Raw genomic sequence first — 27,188 nt, forward strand, 5'->3', positions numbered from 1 at the left:
CTTCACCTTGCCATACAAGAAGACAGTCTTGATGTCCATTTGATAAACCGTGAAGTTCATGTAAGAGGCATATGCAAGGAAAACACGAATAGCCTCCAAGCGAGCTACTGGAGCATAAACCTCAGTATAATCAAGACCCTCGACTTGTCAAAACCCACAAACCACCAATCTAGCTTTATTTCGCACTATAACCCTTGAATCATCCTGCTTGTTTCGATAGACCCAACGTGTGTCAAGAGACTTTTTGCCCTTTGGTAACTCAACCAATTTCCAAACCCCGAGTTTTTCAAACTAATTCAACTCTTCATGCATAACATCCGCCTAGCTGAGCTCATTCAGAGCCATTTCAACATTCTTGGGCTCTATTTGAGAGATAAAGCAAGAGTAGAGACATGTATTGAGATCTCCACTCTGACTTCTGGTTTTAACGCCATCGCCCAGCTAACCAATGATGTTCTCGATCGGATGATCACGTTGAATTCTCGAGGGTATGTCCAGGCTGATATCATTAAGCGAGATGGGAAGATTGTGAATATTGACGCCTCCTTCATTTGCTGATTGTTCCACACCAAATGAATCTGCTACAAACTCATTAGAAATGTCTTCAGGAAAGAGTAGTTCCATAAATGTTGAAGTGACAGCGAAAGCATCTCTAGACATGAACTCTCTTTCAACAGGAGTGAGTGGTGTAGCCTCAGCATCAGGAGTATCATTCAGAACTAGAGATTTTGGACTATCAGGTGGTACATATGACTCCCCCTCAGGAGAAGCAGAGGACTCTCCCTCAGATGGTGAAGAGGATTCTGTTGGGGGTCTGTAGACAACTTCTAGGTCTTCGTCTTCAGAAACATTCTTCGAACCAGAGAAAGACCCAGATGAGCTATCCAAAGACACATTTATGGACCTGAAAGGTGATGTGTAATCAAATAACCAATCCGGACCCACTCGAGCATCCATTTCGTTCTCCTCTAACCAACGCACGTCATAGGATTCCACAATCTACTTCGTCTTCTTATTGTAGACCCTATACGCGGTGCGTGCAGCATACCCTATGAAGTAACAATCATCGGCTTTGGCATTAAACTTTAGGTTGGACTCTTGGTGAAGAAGGGTGCAAGGGCAGCCAAATACGTGAAAATGACTGACTGATGGCTTATGACCATATAGAATCTCATATGGATTTTTCATCTGAGCTTTGTTGATCAACACACGATTCTGAACGTAACAAGCAATGTTGATCGCCTCGGCCCAAAAGAAAACCGGTAACTTGGAGTCACATAGCATCGTCCTTGCAGCATCTTTTAAGGTTCTATTTCTCCTTTCAGCAACACCATTTTGTTGAGGTGTGTGAGCGGAGTTGTATTGACGCATAATCCCCTTTTCTGCGTAAAAGTGATCAAGAATAGAATTCTTGAACTCTGTTCCATTGTCGGTATGAAGCGCCTTCACCCGATTGTTGGTTTGGTTCTTAATTAGCACGATGAACTTCTTTATCAGTTTTTCAACCCCAGCTTTGTTGGATAAGAAGAAGACCCACGTAAAATGAGAGAAATCATCAATCACAACCAGACAGTATGAACTTCTGTTGATGCTAAGGACGTTGACTAGACCGAACAAGTCCATATGTAATAATTGGAGCAACTGACTGATTGAGTTAACCTGTTTCAGCAGGTGTGGTTTTCTGTGATGTTTACCCTGGGCACATGACACACACTTTTCAAACGTTATGAAGTCTCTGACAGGAACCATCTCATTCTTTGCAAGACGATTTAGGTTTTTGGCGTTAGCATGACCGAGTCTTCAGTTCCACAGCATTGCATTTTGTTCTGAAATCTTTGAAAATAGGCACGTAACTTGTTCTAGAAGATTGCTATTCATATCAATAATGTAAACATTCCCATCCCTTTTAGATTTTACAAGTATCCACTCTTCTGGGATGACAAAGCCTGGCTTGAGAATCATACATTCCTTGTTAGTGAAATGTGTAGAATAGCCTTTTTCGCATATCTGAGACACACTCAACAAACTATGCTTTAATTCGGGAGCAAAGTTGACATTCTCGAAACTTAACACTCCATTTGTGACGGTTACTCTCTGAGTGATTTTGCCACCTTCTTCACCCGCAAAGGAAACATATCCCCTATTAAAAGATTGAATGTTGTTTAGTTGGGAGATATCTCCTGTCATATGTTGGGAGCAACCGTTATCGACAAACCAAGGTCTGACGACATTCCCCCGCAACTGTCCCTGCAAAATGTGCGGGATCATTCAGATTTGGGAACCCAAGTCATCACTTTCCTAGGTTGGCCCGTTGTCTCTTCAGATTTATCATTATTTACTAATTTTCCAGAGGATATTAATGATGGATTGGAACTTATTTTGACCAGCCATTGATAATTAGGTTTTCTAACGGTCACTGATGGTTTTGAAATAGGATTTTTTTTATCAGTTTGCCTTGAGCATATGGGCTTTCTACCTGAATTGGTTGAAGACCCATAGCTGCTCTTTGACGAAACCGATCTTGGCTTAGCCATGTTTGGTTTTGGCAAACTGTTTGGGACTTTGTTATGAAAGACCTTTTTATTCTTTTGAAAAACTGCCCATTTTCTACTAAGATCGTCCTTCCAATCATCATTCCGAGAATGAGTTCTAGAGGACTTTATATTTAAAGACCTTCCTCTAAATTCGTTCTCTCCTCTTGGTGACATATAATGCACAAACACTCTATTAGGACAAGTCCTAGCTATATGACCACCAATACCACAATTGAAACAAATTTGTTTGTTATTGTTAAAACCTGTTCTGCTCTTTTCAGATTTGTTTTCCATACCGACACCCTTGCTTTTCTCACAAAAACATAAACAAGAAGTAGGTTGTGAGATAAGTGAGGGTGTATCAGATGGAGAAACTTGTGAAAATGGTGATTTTTTATTATTATCATCACAAACATCAGAATTGTCAACCATCTCATCAAACACTTTAGAAACATTCAAACCGGTATCAGAAGGTGCAAAAAAATCACAAAAAACATTGTCACTTTCAACATCATAAAAATTAAAGTTTTTATTTAAAACTAAAACTTTAGGTTCAGACTTAGTTTTATTTTCAGAAACAGATCCTTCAACTTCGTGCTTTGACTAATTTAAGGATTGATCTGCAGGAGAAGTAGAAATGTTAGTACTTTCAACATTAATAAATCCTCCCGAAACAAAACCAGACGGCTTGCCATAAACCATGAATGGTTCATTGGCAATCTTCTCCTTGGACAAAGGTTGAAACTGATATGAATGGTTGAAAGGAGGAGGCACTTTAGCATACCCTAGACCCTTTGACTGATTATGTTTGAATTGCATGTAGTGGTCTATCATGTTGGCAACTACTTCACTTGATACATCAAATTTTCTAAAATCGAAATCAGCAGTTTCAAATTTGCTCTTTAATGTGTCAAGTTCAGTAATTAACTCAGCGTTCTGTCTCTTTATGTAGCCATAATTCTCACATTTATTACTGTAGTCTTCCTGAAGTCTTCTAAAGTCCTTTATTTTAGTTTCTAACTGGGCCTTAAGGGGTTTTTGTCCTTTTCTAAGTTGATAACCCTCATATCTAAGGTCCTCTACTTCTCTACGTAATGTTTCTATTTCTTCATGAAGAATTTTAACATAATCAATACAAGCTTGAGAGCATGAAGGCAAACTTACCTCACTTTTCTTTGGTTTACAAGTAGAAGATACCATCAACGCAAACTGAAGCTCCATCATTTCTTCAGCAACAACACTCTCCACAGAAGCTTCATCTTTGACTTGTGCTAGGTGAGCATTTTTCAGGTTTTGAAATATTCAAGGCCTGCATCTGGTCCTCCCAATCAAATGACTGAGCAATCATAGCCTTCTCGCTGTTGACCTAAGCACCTCCCCGATTGTTTCCCATCGCAACCATTGTCCTGTCGTTGTTTAATCTTCGATCTGGCATCGGGTACTCACGAGCAAAATGACCTGGCTCGTGACAATTGAAACAACGTAGCTTTCCCTTGTTGAACCCTACCTTCTTATCGGCACTCATACCCCAGTTGTTCTTCCCGGTCTTCTTAGCAAATTGCTTCGCCCTGAATACCGCCATGGCAATTTGCCATGTAATATCCATTTCTTCCACGTCTTCTGGGTGAATCTGATCTAGATCAGCAAACGACAATTATGGTAGAAGATCTCCAGCTACAAGAGCATTGTAGCAGTTAACAAGTCATGTGGCAAGAGCAAGATTTTCATCACACTCCTTAGAACTTGAGGAAGAAGCCCCATTAGAAGAAGAAGCAACTTGAGAGGCAGCAAATGATAGGTTCTGAGGAAGAGGCATGGATGATGCAGCAGGAAGTGAAGTAGCTAATGAAGCGGAAAAGGATTGAGTCTGAACTTGTTGAGCAGCATAAGGCTGACCTGTAGATGGAAAAGTGAGAGATGAAAGAGCGTTGTTAGATGAAATTCCAAGATTTGCAGCTGAATACGAATTCACATGGTTTATCTCCTGCTGTTTATCATCAATATCACACGCCTTGATAATCACCATCACTTCAGCAAGAGTAAGGCGATTTAGGTCTTTGCTCTTCTTGATGATAGCTACATTCATGTCCCGTGACTTTGGAAGATCATTTAGTAGCTTCTTGTTTATTTCAGACTTTGTCAAGAAGATTCCAGCTATGCTCATCTCAGTGGTGAGAGTTGTGAATCGTTGAAGCTGTGCCTCCAAGGTCTCACCAGGAACGTAATTGAACATGTTGAACTTTTGGCGCAGCATGTCCTGGCGACTCTCCTTCATATCTTCATTACCTTCATATACCTCAATTAGGGCTTCTCACAAAGCCTTTGCTGAAGTATACTCCCTAAAACCTTGAGCTATATCCGGAGACAGGGCCATGGTCAGAGTGGCCAAAGCCCGTTCTTGCTCCTCAACCTTCTCAAAATCTTCTTCAGTGTAATTTTCAATTGCTATGTCAACCACTTGCCCTGCAACAGTTGTGATTATTCTGACGGGATTCTTGATGATGCTTCTCCAGATTTTAAAGTCCTTCATTTTAATGTACTTTTCAATTCGGTATTTCCACTCAGGAAAACCGTCTGTAGACAAGAGTCTTGGAATGCGAGTAGTTGTGCCCATGATAGAGTCCTGCTCATGGTGATGTGTTTGACTTTGTGAATCCATTGAATATTAATTTTTTTAAATAAAAAATAATTTATTCCAAAAAAAATGAGTTTCCGGTCAACACAGGCGTTTACGGTGAAGGGGGTGTTTACGGCCATAAACTCGGTTTACGGTCGAGAGTTTACGGCCATGAGTTTGCGGTCGAGAGTTTACGGTTTATGAACCTAAGCTTGTGGTTATTGATGAAACTTAATTTACGGTCTAAGAACTGAGTTTACGATCCAAGAAATTTCTTGAGCTTGCGGCTGTAAACTGAGTTTGCTGCCGTAAACTCTAGGCAGTAAACTTCCAGAACTTCAAGAATCATGATTTTTAGATTAAGCTTGATTCCCCTTCGCAGCAAACACCAACTCCAATCGCAAACAATGAGGAATATGGCCAAAAACTCGATTGTAAGATGCTTTGACACTGTTTTTGCTCTGATACCAATTGTAAGGTCCTGAAACGGATCTTACCACTGATCAAACAAACAAAACAATCAATAATAACGAGAATGAAGTAGAAACAGAAATTAGAACAAGCTTGCACACGCTTATATTAATGAAAAACGTCTGGTACAACTTGTCTATAACAACCGTGAACTCTGTGACATCAAAAACCATTAAATGACCTAGCTAGCCTCTATATATAGTGGACTTGCGCCGACTCCGGGTTTACGGACGTAAACAGGCTTACGGCCGCAAAATCATCACATGGTCGTAAACTACCAATAAACCTACCAAAACTGCATATCAACCCAAAAGAACCTATTACAACGGAAGCCTAGACCAAACCATTAATTGGACCCTTCAAAATATATATATATATATATATATATATATATATATATATATATATATATATATATATATATATGTATATATATATATATATATATATATATATATATATATATATATATATATATATATATATATATATATATATATATATATGTTATGGGGATAATGATAGTGCAAGTAGAAAAACCCAAAGGACCTAAAAGAAACCAAATGACACTTGTTAAAGTTAACTTATGAATTGTATGTTTTCTTTTACTAATGTGCATATATCAAATCGAATTTAATACTGTGAGTTAATTTATAAATACAAAAAATTAAATATTTTTCTATTGTATTAGTGTATACACTTTAAAGTGATTTTCTTGGAACACGTTAATAAATATAAATAATATAAATATATATATATATATATATATATATATATATATATATATATATATATATATATATATATATATATATATATATATATATATATATATATCATGTTGCAGAAATCGGCCTTGGTGGCCATAAACCGATTACGATTAGGGTGCTTTGCGGAAATTTGTCAAAATCGGTCAAAGTCGTCATTGGCGGCCCTTGGCAGTTTCGGCGGTCATAGGCGGGAATTTTTTTAAAAATTCAAAAAAAATTAATTTTCAAATATTGCACCAAGATTTTAATTTTTCAAAATTTTAAGCTTTCAAATTTTAAAATATTAAACTAAAATTTTTAAATTTTTAAAATTTTAAATTTTCAAATACAAAGTTTTTTAGGAAATTTAATTTTTTAAATAATTTTATTAATAATTAATGGTCCCCGATTAATCTCCGATTAATTCCCGCCTAGTCCGATTAATTGCTTATCGTCAGTCGACCGCAGAACTACCGCCGAACGATTTTACAACCTTAATATATATATATATATATATATATATATATATATATATATATATATATATATATATAATCTATTTTGGTTGGGGTTTAATTATTTTTTTAGTAACATAGTATATAGTTTAATAATTGTTGGGGAAAAATATTTACATTTCAATTTGGTTTGGTATTTATCTGGAAACCGGTGGTACCCGTAATGATACCAATAATTTTGAAAAAAAAACACCCTATATTTTTATTGAAGTTAGAACCACAAGATAAGGTGGTTATAACTATGAAATACTATATATATTTATTATTTTTTAATTATGTAAAGACATACCATGAGAAACAAATCAGTTCATAAAGATAACATATGTTATGTTTTTTAAACTTTCTAAGAAAGCAAATGTTGGATTTGTAATTATTATTTGAAGAAAACAACACCTACACTACAAGTTAGAAGTTTGGTTATCAAATTTACATTACAGTTTTTGTCTAATGCTCAGAACTTATTTTTATTAATTTTTGGATTTTCATTACTGTGTTTGTCAAGTTTATACTTCTAATAATCAAAGTTTTGGTCTAATGCCCGGAGCTTTTATTTTTATTAATCTGATAAAGCAATAGATATTAGTGTGTACAGATGACTATTTCCATTATGTCATGTAATATGAAATGTAACAATCGTCAGAATCCATAGCATTTTGAAACATTTGGTTCAATTTTCAATTGATTTTTTAGAATCCATGGTAGGTCGATAATATATAATAATAATAACATGTTTCTTAGTTTGAATTATAACGAAAGGAAATATTTATATTAAACTAGAGAAGAATTCCACAAACTCATTCCGGATAGACTCAGCAACACCCTGCAAATATCATAAGATTTTTGAGTAACAACAGATGAAGGAATAAGCAAATAAAAAGGTAAGAGGTCCACCACATTCACTGAAACGGAAGATCGATTCTGATAAGTAGTACAAAATGTTAACATTTAATTTTGCACAATCGTATTTTTCAACAGGTCAGTAATACTATTCACTAAGTTAAATAATATAATATAGAAACATGCACCATCAAGGCATTAATGTAAGTTGTCCAAGCGTCAGTTACCTTTGATAGAAATAGAAATTGTTTCCCTAACTATAACTTCTCCCTGCCAAATTGGTCAAATTATGTACATAAATAGTAGAAACACACAAAAAGGTTGAATCAATCTATGGCACACCGTAAATAGAATCGCACTCAGTAGAAAAAGATTAAGACCCAGTATAATTCGAAGTGGTGGTGCACGACGACATCAATGGAGGAAGAAGGAGGATTTTCCAAGTTATGGTTTTTCATGGTGGTTATTCTTTTTGCAATGGTAAGCTGCACAACGGCGGTAGACACCATATACGCCGACCAAACCATCAGAGACTGGGAAACCATCGTGTCAGCTCAGGGAACCTTCGAGCTTGGTTTCTTCGGTGAGTGCAGCTCCACAAATCGTTACGTCGGGATCTGGTCCAAGAAGGGTTCATGTAGGCACGTTATATTAGTCTTCAACAGAGACACACCACTCAGCAATACCTCCGGCGAGTTGTCGATTACTCTTCAGGGAAGCATGGTGGTCCGTTACTCCAACGGCCATGTTATCTGGTCAACCGGGAAGTTGTCGGAGAGGAAGCTGGTAGGTCAGCTTCAAGATAACGGTACCTTTTCCCTCCGGGAGGAAACTGCCGATGACCTGAAGAAGAATCCAAATCCTTTGTGTCTTAGTTCTGATTCTCCTGTTTGAATATTAGCTATTATTTTTATGTCTAAGTTACGGCGGATGAATCAGCCGTTGATTCTTCCTATAAAATATTAGCTTATATTATGTTGATGTATTTCAGTTTGTAACCAGGCTATATAAAGCCATTGAGTATATGTAGATCTAACTAAATCAGTGTTTTTCTTAGTCTAATTGGTCTCAAAAAGCATCAGAATTAGGTAAATCATGATTCAGGACCGAGGATTATCCATACAGATCTGAAAGTCTGCAACATTTTGCTTGATCAGATAGAGGCAAAGAGAGTAGTTATAAAGGACTATTTTATTTTAGACAAAACTGCAAATTTGGTCTATGTGTATTCAAAAAACTATGTGTATTCAAAAAACCTTGGACAGGGTTCAAAATGTTTCCAACTTGCATGGAAAGTCCAAAATCAAAGTTTTTCTGGGTTTTTGGTCTCTGATACACTTGAAAAGTCGATTTTGCTCTTTTCATTTCTTTTTTATATTTTCTTTATTTATTTTGGTATTTAAATAATTAAGAATAAAAAATAAAATCTCACCAAAACTCTCTCTCTCTCTCTCTCTCTCTCTCTCTCTCTCTCTCTCTCTCTCTCTCTCTCTCTCTCTCTCTCTCTCAAGAAAGTAAAAAAAAAACCCGTTACTATATTTTCCTAACCCTCTCGGCCTTTTCTCTCATTGTCCATCGGCTACATCCCACATGCCTCCATCTTTTTGACTTCTTCCTTACATGATCTGCCTGAACTCTTTCTTTCTTTCTTCTTTCTCACCCTCTCCATCACCTACTCTTTCACTCGCCCCTTTTCTCTCTCCATCGCCTGAGAAGTTCATTGTCTAGTCTCTTAACGATGTACTTTCCACTAAATTTGAGAAGTTCACAGCCTCACCCCTTACCCACGATGCAACCGTAGACGTCCAATGGTTCGATTTCTGGGTAAAGAGCTTTGATTTATTGATTCGATGTTGAAGGTCAAGGGTTGGATGTGGTGATTTAAGTTCATTGGGTTTGATTTCATGGAATTTATGGGTCTTGGTCTTGATTTAGTTGCAGTTTTGTAATGGTTTTTGAACATGGATGAAGGTCTTGATTTAGTTGAGTTACAGAGTAAAATCGGATGTCCAAGAACACGCAGATCCAAAATCGGAGGTCCAAAAAAAGGGAATTTTAGAAGAAATCAAGAAATCTGTGTGTATATATGTTCTTGTGAGTTTCAGAATTAGACTCCAAGAAATTTGTTGTTGTTGTGTTTGTTATGTTTTTTCCCCATTCTTCTTCCATCTCGATTGTTGTTGCCAGACGCAAAAGGAATGAGGCAGCGGAGCTGCTATCGCTTGCCACCCGTCACCGACCACCACCTCGTTGTTGCCACTGCTGTGAACCATCGCCACCTCTGAATGCTGCTTCCGTCGACCCTCCCTGTCCAGTCACCACTCTGATTTGAAGGTGATTGCCTTCCCCCTCTTATTTGCTTCGTCCGATCGAGTCAAGAGACTCACTGTGATGAGATTGTTTCCAATCGATGTGGGTGCTTTGTGTTAGAATGTGTGTGTCTTTGTGTTTGGGTTTCAATTTCTTTCTATTGCTTGATTTTGGATTTTGTTCATCAATTTGGGATTATCAGAGATGAATTCCATGAGATTTTTGAGAAGACGAAGAGAGAGAGAGAGAGAGAGGGGGGGGGGGGGTGGGGATACTTTTTTTCTTTTTTCTTTTTTTTAATTAAAACAACATTAGAATAATTATAAAAAATACAAAAAAGAAAATAAAAGGGCATAATCGTCTTTTTAATTTTTTTGGACCAAAAACCCAGAAAAACCTTGATTTTGGACCTTCCATGCAAGCTGGAAACTTTTTAGACCCCATCCAAAGGTTTTTGAAAACCACAAGGACCAAATTTGCAGTTTTGTCTTTATTTAATTCACATATTTATGTTTATTTAGTTTCCTTTTATCTATCCCGCTATGTTTGGAGTTTGTTTTGTTTTCAAACCCTTGAAGCGATCCAACCCTAAACTTCAACCATGACCGGAGAGGGAGGTTCAAAGAAAACCAATGATGGCAAAATTGATGTAATGGATACCCACCCACCCTATTACATTCACCCTTCTAATACATTGGAGTATCAAAATACTCTATAAATTATGAGTGATAGTTAAGTTATTTTTATCTTTTTATTGTATAGTTTGGTTTCTCTCTCCGTATAAATAAAGAGAAATGGTCATGTGTTATTATTAAGATGCACAAATGTAGTTCCTAAAGAGAGGGAGAGTGTGTGGTGGGATCTCTCCTACCAAGGGAGAGTTATCTCTCCCAGCCCATGTTCTTCATGTAATATTTTATTTCTTTCTTTCTAGTAAATTATGGGATTACTCATCTTATGTTCTTCATTATATATGTATGATCGTTAAATCTCAAGATGTTCTTATTCTGCACAAGCCGGTCGTCAAAATGGGCTACAACAATTGGTATCAGAGTCGTACATTGAAGATCTAAGCGATTATTTCAACGGAACGACTCCCAATCAGTTCTCTTATCTTGATGATTTTTTTTATTTTTGCAAGAATTTTCGGGTTCAAACTCGGATGTTCTTATGATGAGTTTTTCTATTTTTGAGTGTTGATTCAAGCTTTCAAGAATAAAAAAAGTTGTTGATGTTCGTTCATTTTTCTGCTAAAAATTCAGATTTGCAAAGTGTTTATGTTGTTGTTGAAGAAGAAGAAGAAGAAGAAGAAGGGAGAAGATTTTTGTTGTCTAAAATATTTAAAGATATTGAAGAATTTACTCTAGGCATTTTATTTATGCTCTGTAAAATGGACACAAATCTGGTTTTTTTATTGAAGAAAGTGGAGAAGATTTTCCTTGAAGATATTATCAACATCTTGACCCTACATGCTTTAGGAAGAATTCCTTTGGGTAAACATTAAGATTTGGCCACTTCAGGTTCAGAAAATCATGAAAAATAGCCCTTTTTGTCGTCAGTCTGACAATGAAAAGCCTACCCGAAGAGCTAAAAGCTTCTCATACCCAAAGAGTCTCTCATACTCGGAGAGTGTCTTATACCCGGAGAGCCTCTCATAACCCGCAGACCTCTCATACCCGAAGACCCTCTCATACCTACAAACCTCTCATACCCGGAGACCCTTTTATACCGAGAGACCTTCTCACCCGAAGACCGCCTTCCTCAATACACCTCCTCGGTAACCATTATCCCTTACCATTTCAACTTGCAGACTACCTTCTCATCCTTCCTTACCCCTCTCAACATGTAGCCCTTCCTCCTCCCTCCTCCTTACTCCTCCCCTCTCATATCAACCCCCCCCCCTCGGGAAAATTAGCCCCTCTCAGCCATTTTTTTAATTAACACTCATTTATATTTTTTAACACCAAATTTTTTTTCAACCAATTTTTTGCTGAAACCCAACAAATACCTTAGCCTTTTATTTTTTTCATTAAAACCAATTTATTTCTTTATTTTTTATTAAAACCAACTATTTTATTTTAACACCAATTTTTGTCACAACCCAACCTATGATAGTCACATTGGATTACTTCTTGTTGATATTGGAAGAATTTATTATTATTTCCATGAGGATTACTCCATATCACAGTCGGACATCATATCTTTTTTCTTCGCGAGGATTGTACTGCAGTTGCGTCTAATCAACAAAATTGTTTCGCAACCTTCGCTCTACGGGATTTTTATGATTTGTTGCTCTTGATCTTCGATTGACGAACCACGTATCTTTAGCATGTGGACTTTATTTATTGAAGACCACTTCAGGAGTTCTGGCACCTCAGTTTGGGTACATCGGTATTTTTTAGCACAGCAGAGATTTTTCATGCAGAATTATTATTTGTTACTTTGGTATTTGTTCGAACAGTTTTTCAGTGACAGAATCAACCGGCTACAAATGACCGGAGAGTATTTATTTTACTCTCATTCTCTTGTTTTATCGAAACCCTTCATACATCTAGGGAGAGAATGGAAAGCTCTTGGTATCCGACATTCTCCATCCATATGATTTGTTTATTTTTGATATCCGGTCATTGGTTATCAAAAATAGGGAGAGAATATTATGTTATCATCCGGATATGTTTTTATGATTGTTTGAGTTTGGATTTTTGAAGACCTCTGAAGACGATGATTTATTTAGTGATGCGAAGTGGCACTGATTTTTGGTCATCGTGATCAAATTTTTAGCTCCACTAGATGTTTTTCGGATCCTGATTATTTATTATTCAGACTCTACCACATGATGTTTCATATTTTTAGCAGGTTATTCTTTTGAAGAATTTTGGGTGTGTTATGATTCGAGAACTAGAGATGTTTTAGAATTTTTGATGTCGAAGTGTGATTTGATTATGGAACAAACAGATTCAAAAGTCATTGATACACTTTTGAAGATTGATCAGCTTCGTTCATTGATCGCATCTGTGGATTGGAACCTCGCTCTTCATCACCGTATATGCTTAAGCCTCGGTACTTAAAAGACTTTAACTAGACCGCAGAGATTTCATCGCCCGACTTTAGAGATCACAGACACTTCATAGTTTCAGAGATATTTCAGCATTTGGTTCTCATTATGTTTCATTTTTATTACCTTGCTTGTTGGTGACTGTGTGTTTTATCCTTTTATCAGTGTATTTGTATCTCTCATCATTTACGAACATTTAGGGAGAGAATGTTGGAGCATGGAAATGTTCTACAAATTATGAGTGATAGTTAGGTTATTTTATTCCATTTATTGTATTGTTTGGTTTCTCTCTCCCTATAAATAAAGAGAGATGGTCATGTATTATTAAGTAAGAGTGCACAAAATGTAGTTCCTAGAGAGAGAGAGTGTGTGGCGGGATCTCTCCCACTAATGGAAAGTTATCTCTCCTAACCCATGTTCTTCATGTAATATTTTATTTCTTTCTTTCTAGTAAATTATGGGATTACTCATCTTATGTTCTTCATTTATATTTTTATGATCGTTAAATCTCAAGATGTTCTTATTCTGCACAAGCCAGTCGTCAAAATGGGTTACAACACTATCATGCAATCATGAGCAGATCCTTGGCCCTAATCTAGCATGTGATTCACAGATTCACAATTCAAATAATATCATAAAACATGTAAGGCATTTTGGAAAAACTTACTTGAGCTCGGCCGATTGCATATACCACAAACCTTTCTTTTATAAAAAAACATTCCTTTTTATGAAAAATCTACCAAATCCTAAGTTTGAGTTCAGGCATACCTAAGAGTATGTATGAATCCCTCTAACCAAAGATCTGATACCAACTTATAACGTCCCTAACTCAGAACAAAAAAAAAATATTAAATAAAACATCAACCAAATGTGTTTATCAAAACCATAATGAAATCATAATGTATCCATAATCATCCAAAATATATCAGAGTAAAATAAGTGAAAAGTCGTAGTGTGTGTGATGCGATCATCCTGAGCTCTTCCCCTTTCGAACCGGAAGTACCTAAAACATAAATTGGAAACCATAAGCATAAAGCTTAGTGAGTTCCCCAAAATACCACACACCATACATATATGTCAGCTTAAGTTTGTGTCGGGTCTATTTCACCCTCAGGACTATTTCACCCCTGAGTCTATTTTAAATCATATGTCAGTACAAGTCTTGACTATTTTTTGTTCAATTTTCTAAAGAAAAACAGTAAACATGCAAAACACTTGGTGAATGTTAAGAACTTTGCTTCTTGATCAAACTTGTGCTCTTGTTAACACACCAGAATTAGGATTACCAAGAGTTTGTTCTTCGGGATGATCACTTGTCCATTTCTCCATAGGTGGAAGTGATGGATCAAAATCCAAATGAGCATCTTCAAATATTTCTTCATCTTCTGAAAATTCTTTTGCAACAGAAAGAGTGTCATTAATATCATCATTTTCATTACCTAGAGCTTCAATATCATATCCGATATGTGTTCGATCTTGCTCCCCCTAAACATATGGATTTGTTATGTGTTGCTCCCCCTCAACCTCAACATTTGAAGCTAATGGTTGCCCCTCAACTTGAGGTTGTGTTGTTAAGTGATCCCCCTCAACTTGACCAGATGTCAAAGTTTGACCCTCTTCGACATGAACTCTTGGTGTCAAAGATGAATATTCATATGTTCGTTCATGAGTTATTGTTGAGTCATCAGAATGCTTTGATTCATTAGGAACTTGATTGTCTTCGATGTTGACCTCAACATTAATTGCTCTGTCAGGAATACCAAAAAGCAAATCAAAATCAACATCAAAGGTAAGCATTTGTTCAGAATCCGCGATAGAATAAAAAAGAAGTGATTTTTAAAAAAACTCATGTTCGACTCATTTAACATAATAATCATAAAATGTTAAATTAAAAGTTACTTCAACTCTTCACGTTCATTTTTTTCATCACCCTATATGCCACAGAATTATGAGAATATCCAAGAAATATTCCTTCATCATCTTTTGTTTGAAAATTTGATAGATGATGTTTCAGATTCATTAGAAAGCATTTGCAACCAAAAACATGGAAATTTTTAACATTAGGTTTCCTTCTGTTAATGATTTCATAAGGTGTGATGTTAAATCTTCAATGAATAAAAGAACGATTTTGAGTGAAACAAGTTGTAGGAATTGCTTATTCCCAAAAATATTGTGGTAAATTTGCATAAGTGAGCATTGTTGTAGCAGCTTCACATAAAGAGGATTTCTCCTTTCGACAAAATCGTTTTGTTGTGGTGTATAAGGATACGAAAAACTATGAGAAATTCCAAGATTCGTTAAGAATGAATCAAGAACTTGATTTTTGAATTTCGATCCATTATCTCTTTTGATGTGTCGAACTTTCTTCTTCAGACTCATTTTGATGCTTCTGATGAAATCAATCATCACTTGAGCAGTCTCAGATTTCTTTCAAAGAAAATAAACCCATGTAAAGTGTGAAAAATCATCTATTATAACAAGTGTGTACTTCTTCCCATTGAGAGACTCAATAGTCGAAGGTCTACACAAGTCAATATGTAGAAGTTCCAATGGTTCAACAATCTTCAAGTCGATGATTATAGGATGACCTTTTCGATGTTTTTTGCCTTGTTCATAAGTTGCACACAAAGAATCACTATCAAATTTTAGAATAGGTAAACCTTGAACAAGATCATTTAAAACAAGTTTATTCAAATTTTTTAAATCAAGATGAGAAAGCCATCGATGCCAAAGCCAATTGAGGTCAAAAGAAGCATCCAATAGGAAGAAAACAGAGGGTATGCCAACTATTGGTTTTATGTCAAGAGTGAACATATCTCCCTTCCTCTTCAATTTTATCAATATCTCCTTCGTTTCCTTATTTGAAATCACACTTCCTTCTTTATCAAAAAGAACTTGATTCTCAGTACCAACAACTAGTTGAGATATGCTTATAATGTTATGTTTCAAACCTTCGATATAAGCAACTCTATTTACAGTAAACTTCTCATTCGTTACTTTTCCATAACCATTCACTTTTCATTTTTTATTATTCCCAAACTTCACAACTCCTGCATTTTCTAACTTCCTATAATCTCTTAAATTTTCTTTCCTTCCTGTCATGTGAGTTGAACAACCATTATCGATATACCAATTCTCATCATATTTCTCATCTCATAGTACCTGCAATCAATCAGAGAGATTTAGGTACCCAAGGATTTTTGGGTCCTTGTGTATTAGTGTGAAACGTAGTGTGAAATGTCAAATTAAAAATCCAATTTCAAACTTTTGATTTCAGTTTATCAATAAAATCAACTTCATCAGATTTTTGGAACAGAAATATAATCATTCAATATCGAAGCTTCAACTTTGATTTTGTCTTTTTCAACCTTCAGAAAAAAACAACTTTCTTATTCATTTTAACTTCGTTCCATTTTGAAGTCTTCGAAAATGATTCTTATAATAAAGTGTTTCCACCCATTGATTCATTCAACTAATTCTCATAAGCCTGTTTGACTTTTTCTTGAGAATACTCTTTTGATTGAAATTTTTTTCTTTTACTTTCAAACCAACGATTGAAAATTTTCATTTCATTTTTTCCTTTGACAAATGAAACTTTTGATTTGTGCAAAAAAGATGGATTTGAAAATTGTGGATCATTAAGTTTAAATTGAAAATTTCTCTTCACAACATTTGTTGGTTTTGAAGAACTTGTTTGAGAAAAATATTTTTGTGATTTTTGTTGAAAACGATTTTGATATCCAAAGCGAGACTCTTTTTGAAAACTTATATTATTTTGTGAACTATTCTTTTGAACACTTCTCTGAACATGATTTTGACCCTTATGAAATTGTTTTATATTTGAATCCTCAAACACTTGTGCTTCATCAATTCGTGGAATTTCTTTTTCACTAAAATCATTTTCACTATCACTTTCATTGTTCACTATGTCTTCGACAATAACTAGATCTTGAGAATTATCAGTTTTGGTTGTAGAAGATGAATCATTTTTAGATTTGATTTTGAATCATCATTTTCTTGGTTTTTAACTAACGAAGTGATTTTAATGATAGACAATTTTGAGCAATATACACATTCCTCTTCCTCGATTTCACTGATATTATCATTAATCATCTTTGATATCAATAAAATTTTGTTGAGTACTTTGTGTTGAAGTCTCAGTTTTGTTCAAAATTTTCATTTGTTCATTTTTAGACAAAGTATCATCACAATATCAACCAAGTCATCATCATCCAAATAATCATTAATTTTAACAATACCATAAGCAGACAAATCATTTGGAACTTGATCATACTTAGCAACCTTACTTTCACTATCATATGTAATCTCTTCAACTAATTTTCACTTAATATTTATGACAGGGGTTAATTTTTGGTGTTGTTCCTTACAAATATTTGATGAATGATAGAGATTAGTAAGTTTACCATACAACCTTTTTATTGTGTTATAATATATGTTTCTTTGTTTAACTAGCAAACTATTATCCATTCTCATAGAATCTCTATTTATCATTATATTCGTAATTTTCAAGTCTAAGTTGTCTATCCTAGCTTTTTTCTCATCCTGGCTTCATAAAGCAAAGCTTTATTTTTCTCCAATTCGCTACTAATGGAAATCAACATATCATTCAAGTAAGAACACGTATCATCAAAATCAGATAAAATAGCATTATAAGAATTTAAAGGAACATTAAAAGAGATAAGAAGATCACATACATTCTCGGTCATGGGAGACTTCGAAGTTGTTGACACAAAACGTCTTCCCTCGATCAGCTCTTCTTCCTCTTCAATCTTTTCTCCACTCTCCTTCTCAAACTCTTCGAACATGCTCTTCTTCTCAGAATGATCACCATGGTGCTTCACATACATAACTCCATGTGTCAGATGATGTATCTCCTCGTCATCAGAACCAGAAGACCAAATTTAGTAAGTTCCATCTTCGTCTTTGGAATTCCTTGCCACCAAGGAGAGATTCTTTGACTTTGCATGGAGCTCTTCAATTTTCATTGAATAGTAGACTTCATCTTTTACTTTCTTCTTCTTCGCATCTTGTTTCCTCAACATGCAGTCTCGTGCAAGATAATTCTAGGGATGTCAACGGGGGCAAACGGGACGGGGATTGCATCCCCCGCCCCCAAAATCTTCCCGTTCCCCCGCCCCCGCCCCCGAAATCTCTATCATTTCCACCCCCGACCCCGCCCCCGAATTCCCTTTGTGACCCCGCCCCCGATTGATTTTGGGCTACCTTTATTGGGCTAAAAGAAGTTTTTGTTTAGGCTAAAAGAAACTAGTTTTTGGGTAACAAATATATATTTATAACATAATTTTACATGTTACAAACAACTTAAAAACATGTTTTTTGTTGAATTTTTGTACGTAAAACTCATTTTATTGTTTATTATATTTATATAATTAATATATGTCAATTTATATAATTTATTAACGGAGCCCCCACGGGGGTTTTGGGAGGGGACTACCAACCTCCGCCCCCGCCCCCGAAATTAAAACGGGGGTTAACTTTGCCCCCGCCCCCGTCCCCGATTTTTTTTTCAACAAATGCCTCATACGGGACGGGACCCCAACAGGACTTTTTGACATCCCTAGATAATTTTGTCCATTACAATAATTGCATTGTAACCAGAATCTCCTTTTAGCTTCTTCTCAACTTTCTTCTCTTTTTTCTTCTCTTTTACCATTTTGACACTCTTTTGACCAACACCATAATTCAAAAATGACTTCTTAACTGAGTTGGTATTGAAGTTTCCACCAATTGACTTCTTATAGAATTTCTTGACCCTATTATTTAAATAGTAGGCAACAACTTCGTCATCAGAATTCATCAAAAGACCTTCTTCATTCTCATCAACTTCATCATCAAAACAACCTTCCTTCCCATTGGTTTTCGAGACTAGTGCCAAAGGGCCTCCAAATTTTATTTTTCTATTTTCCTCTACAATCTCTTTGACCTCGGACTCGTGAGCTTTTAGAATATGGTAGAGATTCGGCAGTGAGTAAGTGTCGAAGTTCTCTTGAGTCTTAATCATCAGACTGATATCCTTCCATTCCTTCTTTGGCCCTAGAAATGAAAGTAATGTTGAACTCGAGAGTGGTGCGAACAACATTATACCTGGTGCACTTGTAAATTAGCTCATTGAATCGATTGTAGTAGGCTTCGATAGATTCATTTTCCTTTTGCTAGAATTCGGCTAACTCATACAAACATTGAGTCACCAAACTTTTCTTCGTTCGCTCATTTCCTTGGAATTTTTCTTTGGGTGTGTTCCAGATCTCTTGTGCAATATTACAGCCACGAATGTAGTTGTACACGACCGGTGCCAAAGCTCCATGTAACTCACGAATGCATCTCTTGTCATTAGCCTTCTGCTTGTTACCTTGAGCAATCATATCTTCAGCAGCACCAACCGTTCCTACAGCTTCAAGACGATCAGCATGATAAGGACATTTTTAAATCGATCTCCACAGATCTTCATCAATTGCATTGAGGTAATCTTCCATACGATCCACCCACTGATCGTAATATTCCGGAAACAACATCAGAATCTTTATGGAAGATCCAAGCAGATTAGCATAGTTCATCATTGTGTTAACATTCAAATTCGCAATTGAATCAGGTTAAAAAGAGGATAAACTTGAAGAAAAAGAAATTAACAATTGATTAATGATCACATAATCGTTAAATCACAGGGATCAATCGAAGAATTATGTTCTCACTTGCGGAAAGATTGAATCGGAACAAATGATTCAATTAAATAAAAACACGAACGAGATTCTTCAATCGATATATCAATTCCTGCTCTGATACTAATTGAAAGGATGTTTAATCAATCGTAAAATGAAATCAGAGTACAAATGAACACATGATGTAAATATGATCTTGTTTCAGCTCGTATTTATCTAGATTGCTACAAGTACAATTGTAAGAGAGAAAGCACAGTGCTAAAAATGGCAGAAGCTACAAAAGACTTAAGTACCTACTTTATTTATAGAGTAGTCAACGGATGCAAAATGTATAGCTGGACATCGACATTAAAAACGAATCTACAAAAATTCCTGATAAAATACACACACTATCAAAGTCATAAAGACCTTCGATATTCACACAACCTTCGCTACTAAGACAACTACCTAAGACTTTGATATATCACAACAAATAGGACTCTACATAATTGACCAGTTAACTTCAATCAAAAAACAAGGAAGTCAGACAACTTCATGTGGCTAAATCTTTCACCTCTCGGAACATATATGTTTAAGCTATTAATAAGTGCAAGCATGCTCTCAGTTATATGATCTATCCAAAACGAAATCTCTACTAACAACTCCTAGACAACATTTAAACAATAAAAACAAACCACAAATACAAAGATTAATCATATCTTAAACCTAATTTAGTTGGTGCTCTTCTTCTTCTTCCCCTGTTAGGATGTCAGGATATAGGTACTCTGATGACCCTCTAAGAACAGGTCAATCATCATCAGAGTCATAACCTAGATCTCCCAAATCATTGTAGAATGCATAATCATAAAACTTGTCACATTCTTTAAGCTCCATGGATCCAGATGAACACATGTACACATGAACTCGGTTCTTGAACTTCTAGAAAAAAAAAATCTAACACATGATGAATATACACATGATGAGTTGTTAAATGTGTACAAAAGCAAAAGATAATTGACTAAATGTGTACAAAAGCATAACATTGTTGGTCGGAAGCCGGTCATAATTGTATTTTGTAAACAATTCAGACAACTTCAATAGTAATATGTATACAAAAAAACATAAGTAAATATATATATATATATATATATATATATATATATATATATATATATATATATATATATATATATATATATATATATATATATATATATATATATAAACAAAACTATAGTATTCTAATAAGTCATTATCCTATAAATTATCCCTATAGAGTAACAAAAGTTTCATCAAAAAAATTTAGAACTAACTTTACATGTTACATTTTCTATAGACTCTAACCATCATTTGACACCCAAAAATCTTTATAAAGAAAAAAAGGTTTCATGAAAATGTTTAGAGCTAACTTTACATGTTACTTTTTCTATAAAGTTTCAAGAAAATGTTTAGAACTAACATTAGATGTTATGTTTACTTTTTCTATAAAGTTTCAAGAAAATGTTTAGAACTAACATTAGATGTTATGTTTTCTATAAACTATAATGATCGGGTAATTTTGGTTTCATGATCCATTATGAAACCTGGTTTTCTTTTCGAGAGATGATATTTCTAAAATATGGTGATCTTAAATGAACTCATCCTCCCTCACAAATATATCCCCTAAGGGTCCATTGAGCACCACCCCAAATATATCATTATACTTTCATGATTATTTCAAATTTAATACACAAAACCGAAAAATCATCATATAATACCGCTTATATAAATTATGGTTTCCCTATAAACATACAAGAAGCATAATTTAACATAATCATTTCAATAATTATTATTCCTAATTTAAAGTATATAATTTAAAATTTATTAAAGTTAATATCGTGGCCAATATTCACAAAACAGTAGATAATGAGGTAACTATATTTATTTTCTTAGGGACAACAAATTTTGCTGATCAAAATTCCTGGTGCACATGATAAAAATCAAAATTGTAGGCATTTTTGTGATCCTTTCATGATTTCACTTCAAAAACACATCCAGTGGAAGCTCTTGTTAGCTATGAAAAAAAAACAAAATAATTTGAAAGTACAATGTTATAATAACAAAAAAAAAAGTACAATAATATAATCAGAAAAAAGAAATTAAAAAGTAAATTGCTATTTCATAAAAACTTGATAAAGCTAGGCACCAGCCGACCTCGTTTGTCGCCTGAATTCGTGATCAGCATTTCTAAGAAACTGATCCCAACCACTTCCTTCACTTGTATCCAAATAATCATATGGAACCGCTGTCTTCAAACCCGGCCTCACTCCACACTCACTCTCCACAATTCTAAATTCCATTCCGCCTCTCACCGATTCCGGTTCCGATTCCGATTCCAATTCCGGCCATGTAAACAACAACGGCAATGTAAACGCACACCACGGGTTAAAATCCAAAAGCTTAACCTCCCCATCCGTTCTCACATACACATCAAACGTGTAACTTTCCGACTCAAATCTCATACTCACATTCTCAATATAAAATTTCTTGATTCCCGTTTCCAACTCATGTTTCTTTTCGATCAGAATCGGGTAAAATCCCGTGACTTCTCGTTGCGAGATTCCGACCAGGATGCGATTCCGGACGAAGCAACGGAATTCCATTTCCGGGTGGAGAGACGGGTACCATTTCCGAAGGGCGAGGAAGAAACGATCAGGTCTAGGGGCATTACAGTCATTACACAAATCATAAGCGTGGCAAAGATCGTGGACCAATGAATCGGATGATTTAAGCAAAAGGGCGATTTCGGTAAACGAGGTGCATTTGAGGGTCCCGGTTGAGCTGATCCAAGCAGAGTCTTTAGGGGAGGTCCAGTTGAGTTTAGGGAAGATGGCACCGCCGAGTGTTTTGATTGATTCGTTGATTTGTGATTCCAATTCCGGGAAGGAAGGTGGTGGTGGTGGTTGTTCTGATTCGTCATCGGATTCTTGTTCTTGGGATATAATGTAGTCTTGTTGGTCTTCGGAATTGTGGATTCTGTTGGGTAATGCATCGGAATTGGAAATGGAAAGTGGAAGGAGGAAAGGACCGGAATCATCGAGGAGATATTGAATGAAGGATTCCGGGAGCTCATGGATTATTGTTTTGATGGTTGTGGATTTGAATTTTGGATACCATTCTTGGATTTGGCATCTGTTCACTTCTTCTTCCTTCATTTTTCACTAAAAATCGTGACCCAAAGATGAATCGCTTGATCAATCAGCAAAAAAAAAAAAAAAGAACTTCAGTTGTCTCGCATATCTATATAAAGAATCCAAATAGATTTTTGAGTTCACTGATACTAATTTAGCAGATATCGTATTAACAAGGGAACATACTCTCTGAAGCAACAAACGCCCATTAGAGTAAAACCTATAAGCACAAGTTACATATTGCAAATGTATTTTGTTGTGATCAAAAAGCAAAATTGGTTTCACGATTTTTTTTTTCTTCTTAAAAATCCTAATGCTAGAGATATTAAAAATATACAGATAAAGATACCAGTATCGGAGAAAAAATTAATTATGGTGATGAAAGAACAGAAGTACCCAAAACCCTAGATGACAAAATGAATCGAAGTTGTCTTAAAATCAATTGAAAAGTTCATTACTTTTATTTGGTTTATAGACTTTTGTTTTCGTGAAATGGGATCGACATACGACAACACCTCCACAAGTAGCGGGTGAAGGCGACGATGTTGATGATGAAAGAAGAAAATTACCACAAATCCACAGAAGAGTTACAAAGAGATGAACAACGGTAGTGAAGAACTGGGGAGAGGCGGATGCGGCTGGAAGCTGGCGAGGACGAACGGCAGCTTTGAACGGCGGAAACGGGGAACAAGGGAGCGGAGTTTGTTTCTGAGAGAATGGAAGAAGGTGGGTTCCTGGGTTTGATCATGGGTGGGCATTCGTTTGTCCAAAAAAAAAAACATATTCATTTAAGTTTGGTCATTCTTTTTTCAAAAAATATTACTCCTTCCGTCCCATATTAATAGTCCATGTTTTTTTTTTGGTTTGTCCCAAAATAATTGTCTACTTCTAAAAATAAATATGTCTTTTACCATAATACCCCTCATTATTAGTTAAATTACCATAAAATTAAACGCAACTACCATAGAATTAAATGCAACAGAAGGGTAAGACTGTCATTTCCTTTAATAAAGTTAATGGTAATTAATGTTTTCTTAAACTGTGTGTTTTTTGTCTGTGGACTATTATTTTGTAACGGAGGGAGTATTTAAGTTTTCGTTGTTCAAAAAACAGTAAATTCTTTTATATAAAAAATATCAATAATTATATATTTTGTTCAAATGTCAAATATCACCTTATGATAAACAACATTTAACGGTAAAATTAAGTAGGAGGAAATAAAAGGTCTTTGTACAAAAAGCATCAACAAGTTATAAGTTTTATTCAAATGTTATCTACTAGTAAACGATTTTTGTAGGTTAAAGAATGACTTAACCTAATTGTTGTGACTTGGAATAATAATTATTGATATGATATTAATTGATATATTCTTTATTTATAAATTTATTTAGGGCTTCTTCATGAACGAACGACTTTTTCTCTTCTAATTGTTTCCTCTTCTATTAAATCGATGATCTCCAAGACTCCAACTCAAGCTCACACATTTCAAAGATAAAATATATTTGATGATGCAAACCCTTATAGTTGTGGACATCATTCTAGAATTTGAACATCAACCATGAAATTAAAACTAATCCTGCAAAACATTCATGGTTTGTCAACCAAATCGGATTTAACCGAAAGTTTTATCATGTCATTTTCTTATATATTTGTTTGGTAATGTGATTCATTTTTTAATATATATGGGTAAGCGTTTTCAATGGGTAGTATAACAATCTCGGATAATATACTTTTTTGAATATGTATGCCAATTTGTAATGTGACTACGACAATGTCACGACAAAGTATTGATGAATATTTATGTCAATTTCTAATGTGGTGAAATCTACTTATTGTTTGTATTTTGTCTAGCTATAGGTCGTGACTAAACTAAAATAGATTGCAAACTATTATTTATCTTCTAATTTTCATCAATTTCATTATTGAACCACTTATGGACATTTATCCCCTTGTTTTTAAAAATTTCAGTTGTCCGTTGATGAAGAAGCCCTAAATCGATTTTTAAAGGAAGATTGTATCAAGTAATTTCATGTCACTAATTATTATGTGATGTCACTAATAATTAGGCTAAGTCATCATTTATCCTATAAGAGTTGGTTAGTAGGTAATTTTTGAACAAAATATATATTTTGTTGGTGTTTTTGTACAAAAACCTTACTTAGATAGTGTTTTTAGTGTTTTTTAAACAAACTAAACTTTGATGGTGTTTTTTAAACGATTTTAAAATAAAGTTACCGCCACGAGTCATTTCTTTTGTTTTTCTCTTAATTCATTTTTACCAGTAAATGTAGGTTACCACAAAGATGACATTTGAAGAAAATATATAGTTTGTTGGTGTTTTTTTATACAATAACATTATTTGAATGATGTTTTTAACAAGCCAAGCATAGATGATTTTTTTTGAACGATTTAAAACATAGTTACATTTACAAGTCATTTTCCATATTCTAAAAGATGTATAAGTGTTGCATAATTTGAAAAAAGTAATGTCTACTTTTTTTTACTTTTTAAATAATCAAAATATAAAATATTCAAATAGCCGAATATTTAATTATACAACTTCAAATAATAAAGTACATTTGTGATTAGAGAAATGGTAGTTGCACAACAATTATTATGTTTTATTTTAAAAATTCGATTTTAACATTGTTTTATTTTTTGTTAAAATTTAACCGTTAAATTTACAATCGTTGATATAAATGCCGGTTTGTGGTCTTTGGTGGTGTGATGTTAACATGATGACTTGTTATTTTTTTTTTTATTTTTTTTAGTAAAATTATGTTTTAGGTGTCAAACTTAGAAAAAATAAATAAAGTAAATATTATGATAATTATCTAAAATATAGTGATTTTGTTATTAAAACTTTGTTAACCACAAAGAGGATAAATTAGCTTATGGACTTTTAGAAGAAGTTATAAACGAAATTTAATTTGTGTGTAACAATATTGGTCTTAAACTATTGTCTTTGATTTACATTGCTACATTTTTATTGGACTGATAATTAAACATTTTCAATGTAAATAATTTAACCATTAGGATCTTATTCCGCAAATTACCTTTTAATTGGTTTTATTTTATAAATTTATTTCTAAGTTGAAATTAAAAGACCAATTAAAATGGCCCTACGACGGTGTTACATAAGATTTTTGAGATTAGTATCTTCAATGATGGTGAACTTCACTAGATGTAGAGAAGACTTTAAAAATGTAAGTTGTTCATTCTAAGGTGGCTTATGATATCAAGCCTAATTAACAGTAACTAAGGTCCCGTTTGATACGTATATTTCCAGGTCCAAACATATCTTTCTGACTGAATGGACTGGAAAGACTGTTTGATTTGCACAAAAAAATGGGTCTTTCCCGGGAAGATATGTCTTTCTCAGAAAGCCTCAAAATCATATCTTTCTGTCTGAATGGGCCGGAAAGACAATTATGCACCAAATCTCGCCTCTTTCTTTCTTTCTTGGATTATTAATTTTTTTAAATAACTTTTTTTAAATTTATTTTTTATTTTTTATTACTTTTTTTCATCATTCAGCATAGTCAATCAGATGTACAATCAAACAACATTGTTTATTTCTAAGTCAGAAAACTTTCTCAAACAACATTTTATCAGACAACACTTTCCCAGACAGAAACTATCAAACGGGACCTAAGTCTTTAATATAGAACCTAGTTTGTTTAGACATAATCAAACCTAGGGGTTTAATGCTAATAACCTACTCCATTTGTGGAATTTTCCTTTTGTCAAGTCAAGGTAATATTTAGATCTCGTTGAGTTTGACGGTCTGACAAATTGTTTTTATTGTTATATTATAAGAAACAAATGTTCTACATAAGATTAATTTCTTTAAAAAAAATTGTGTTAAACATCAAGGCCGGCCCCGAAATTTCGAAGGTCTGTGCAATTTAACAAAATATAGGCCCTAAAACATACATAGAAAACCTAAAATTTAAGCAAACCAATTATAAATTTTCATATTCTATTGCAAAATACTCCACATAAATTAACATTTCATTCAATATAAATACACAAAAATAAATTTGCTTCTACACCAAACAACCATCATTCTATTAATCATTGAAACTCAAATAAAAACTATAACACCTTTGTCCTCTGAAAAAACTATAAAAAAAACAAATAAAATCAGAATATTATAATCAGAAAAGAAAAACAAGAACTTACCTTCTAACTTTCAAGAGTGCAAACATATCTAAAATTAGAAAGTTCTAAACCTTAAAGCTGGATTGAAA

General features: G+C 34.4%; 1 protein-coding gene across 1 annotated transcript; it reads right to left on the minus strand.

The window, feature by feature from the left end:
* Positions 1-21,779: 21,779 nt before the first annotated feature.
* On the minus strand, positions 21,780-23,699 carry LOC111895469 (uncharacterized). Its single transcript, XM_023891543.2, has 2 exons — positions 23,505-23,699; positions 21,780-22,993 (listed from the first exon to the last, which is right to left on the minus strand). The coding sequence occupies exon 2, from the start codon at positions 22,957-22,959 to the stop codon at positions 21,943-21,945; it is 1,017 nt and encodes a 338-aa protein (XP_023747311.1). The 5' UTR covers positions 22,960-22,993; positions 23,505-23,699; the 3' UTR covers positions 21,780-21,942.
* Positions 23,700-27,188: the final 3,489 nt, after the last annotated feature.

This window comes from Lactuca sativa, chromosome 9 (genome assembly GCF_002870075.4).
Source record: "Lactuca sativa cultivar Salinas chromosome 9, Lsat_Salinas_v11, whole genome shotgun sequence".
NCBI lineage: Eukaryota > Viridiplantae > Streptophyta > Magnoliopsida > Asterales > Asteraceae > Lactuca > Lactuca sativa.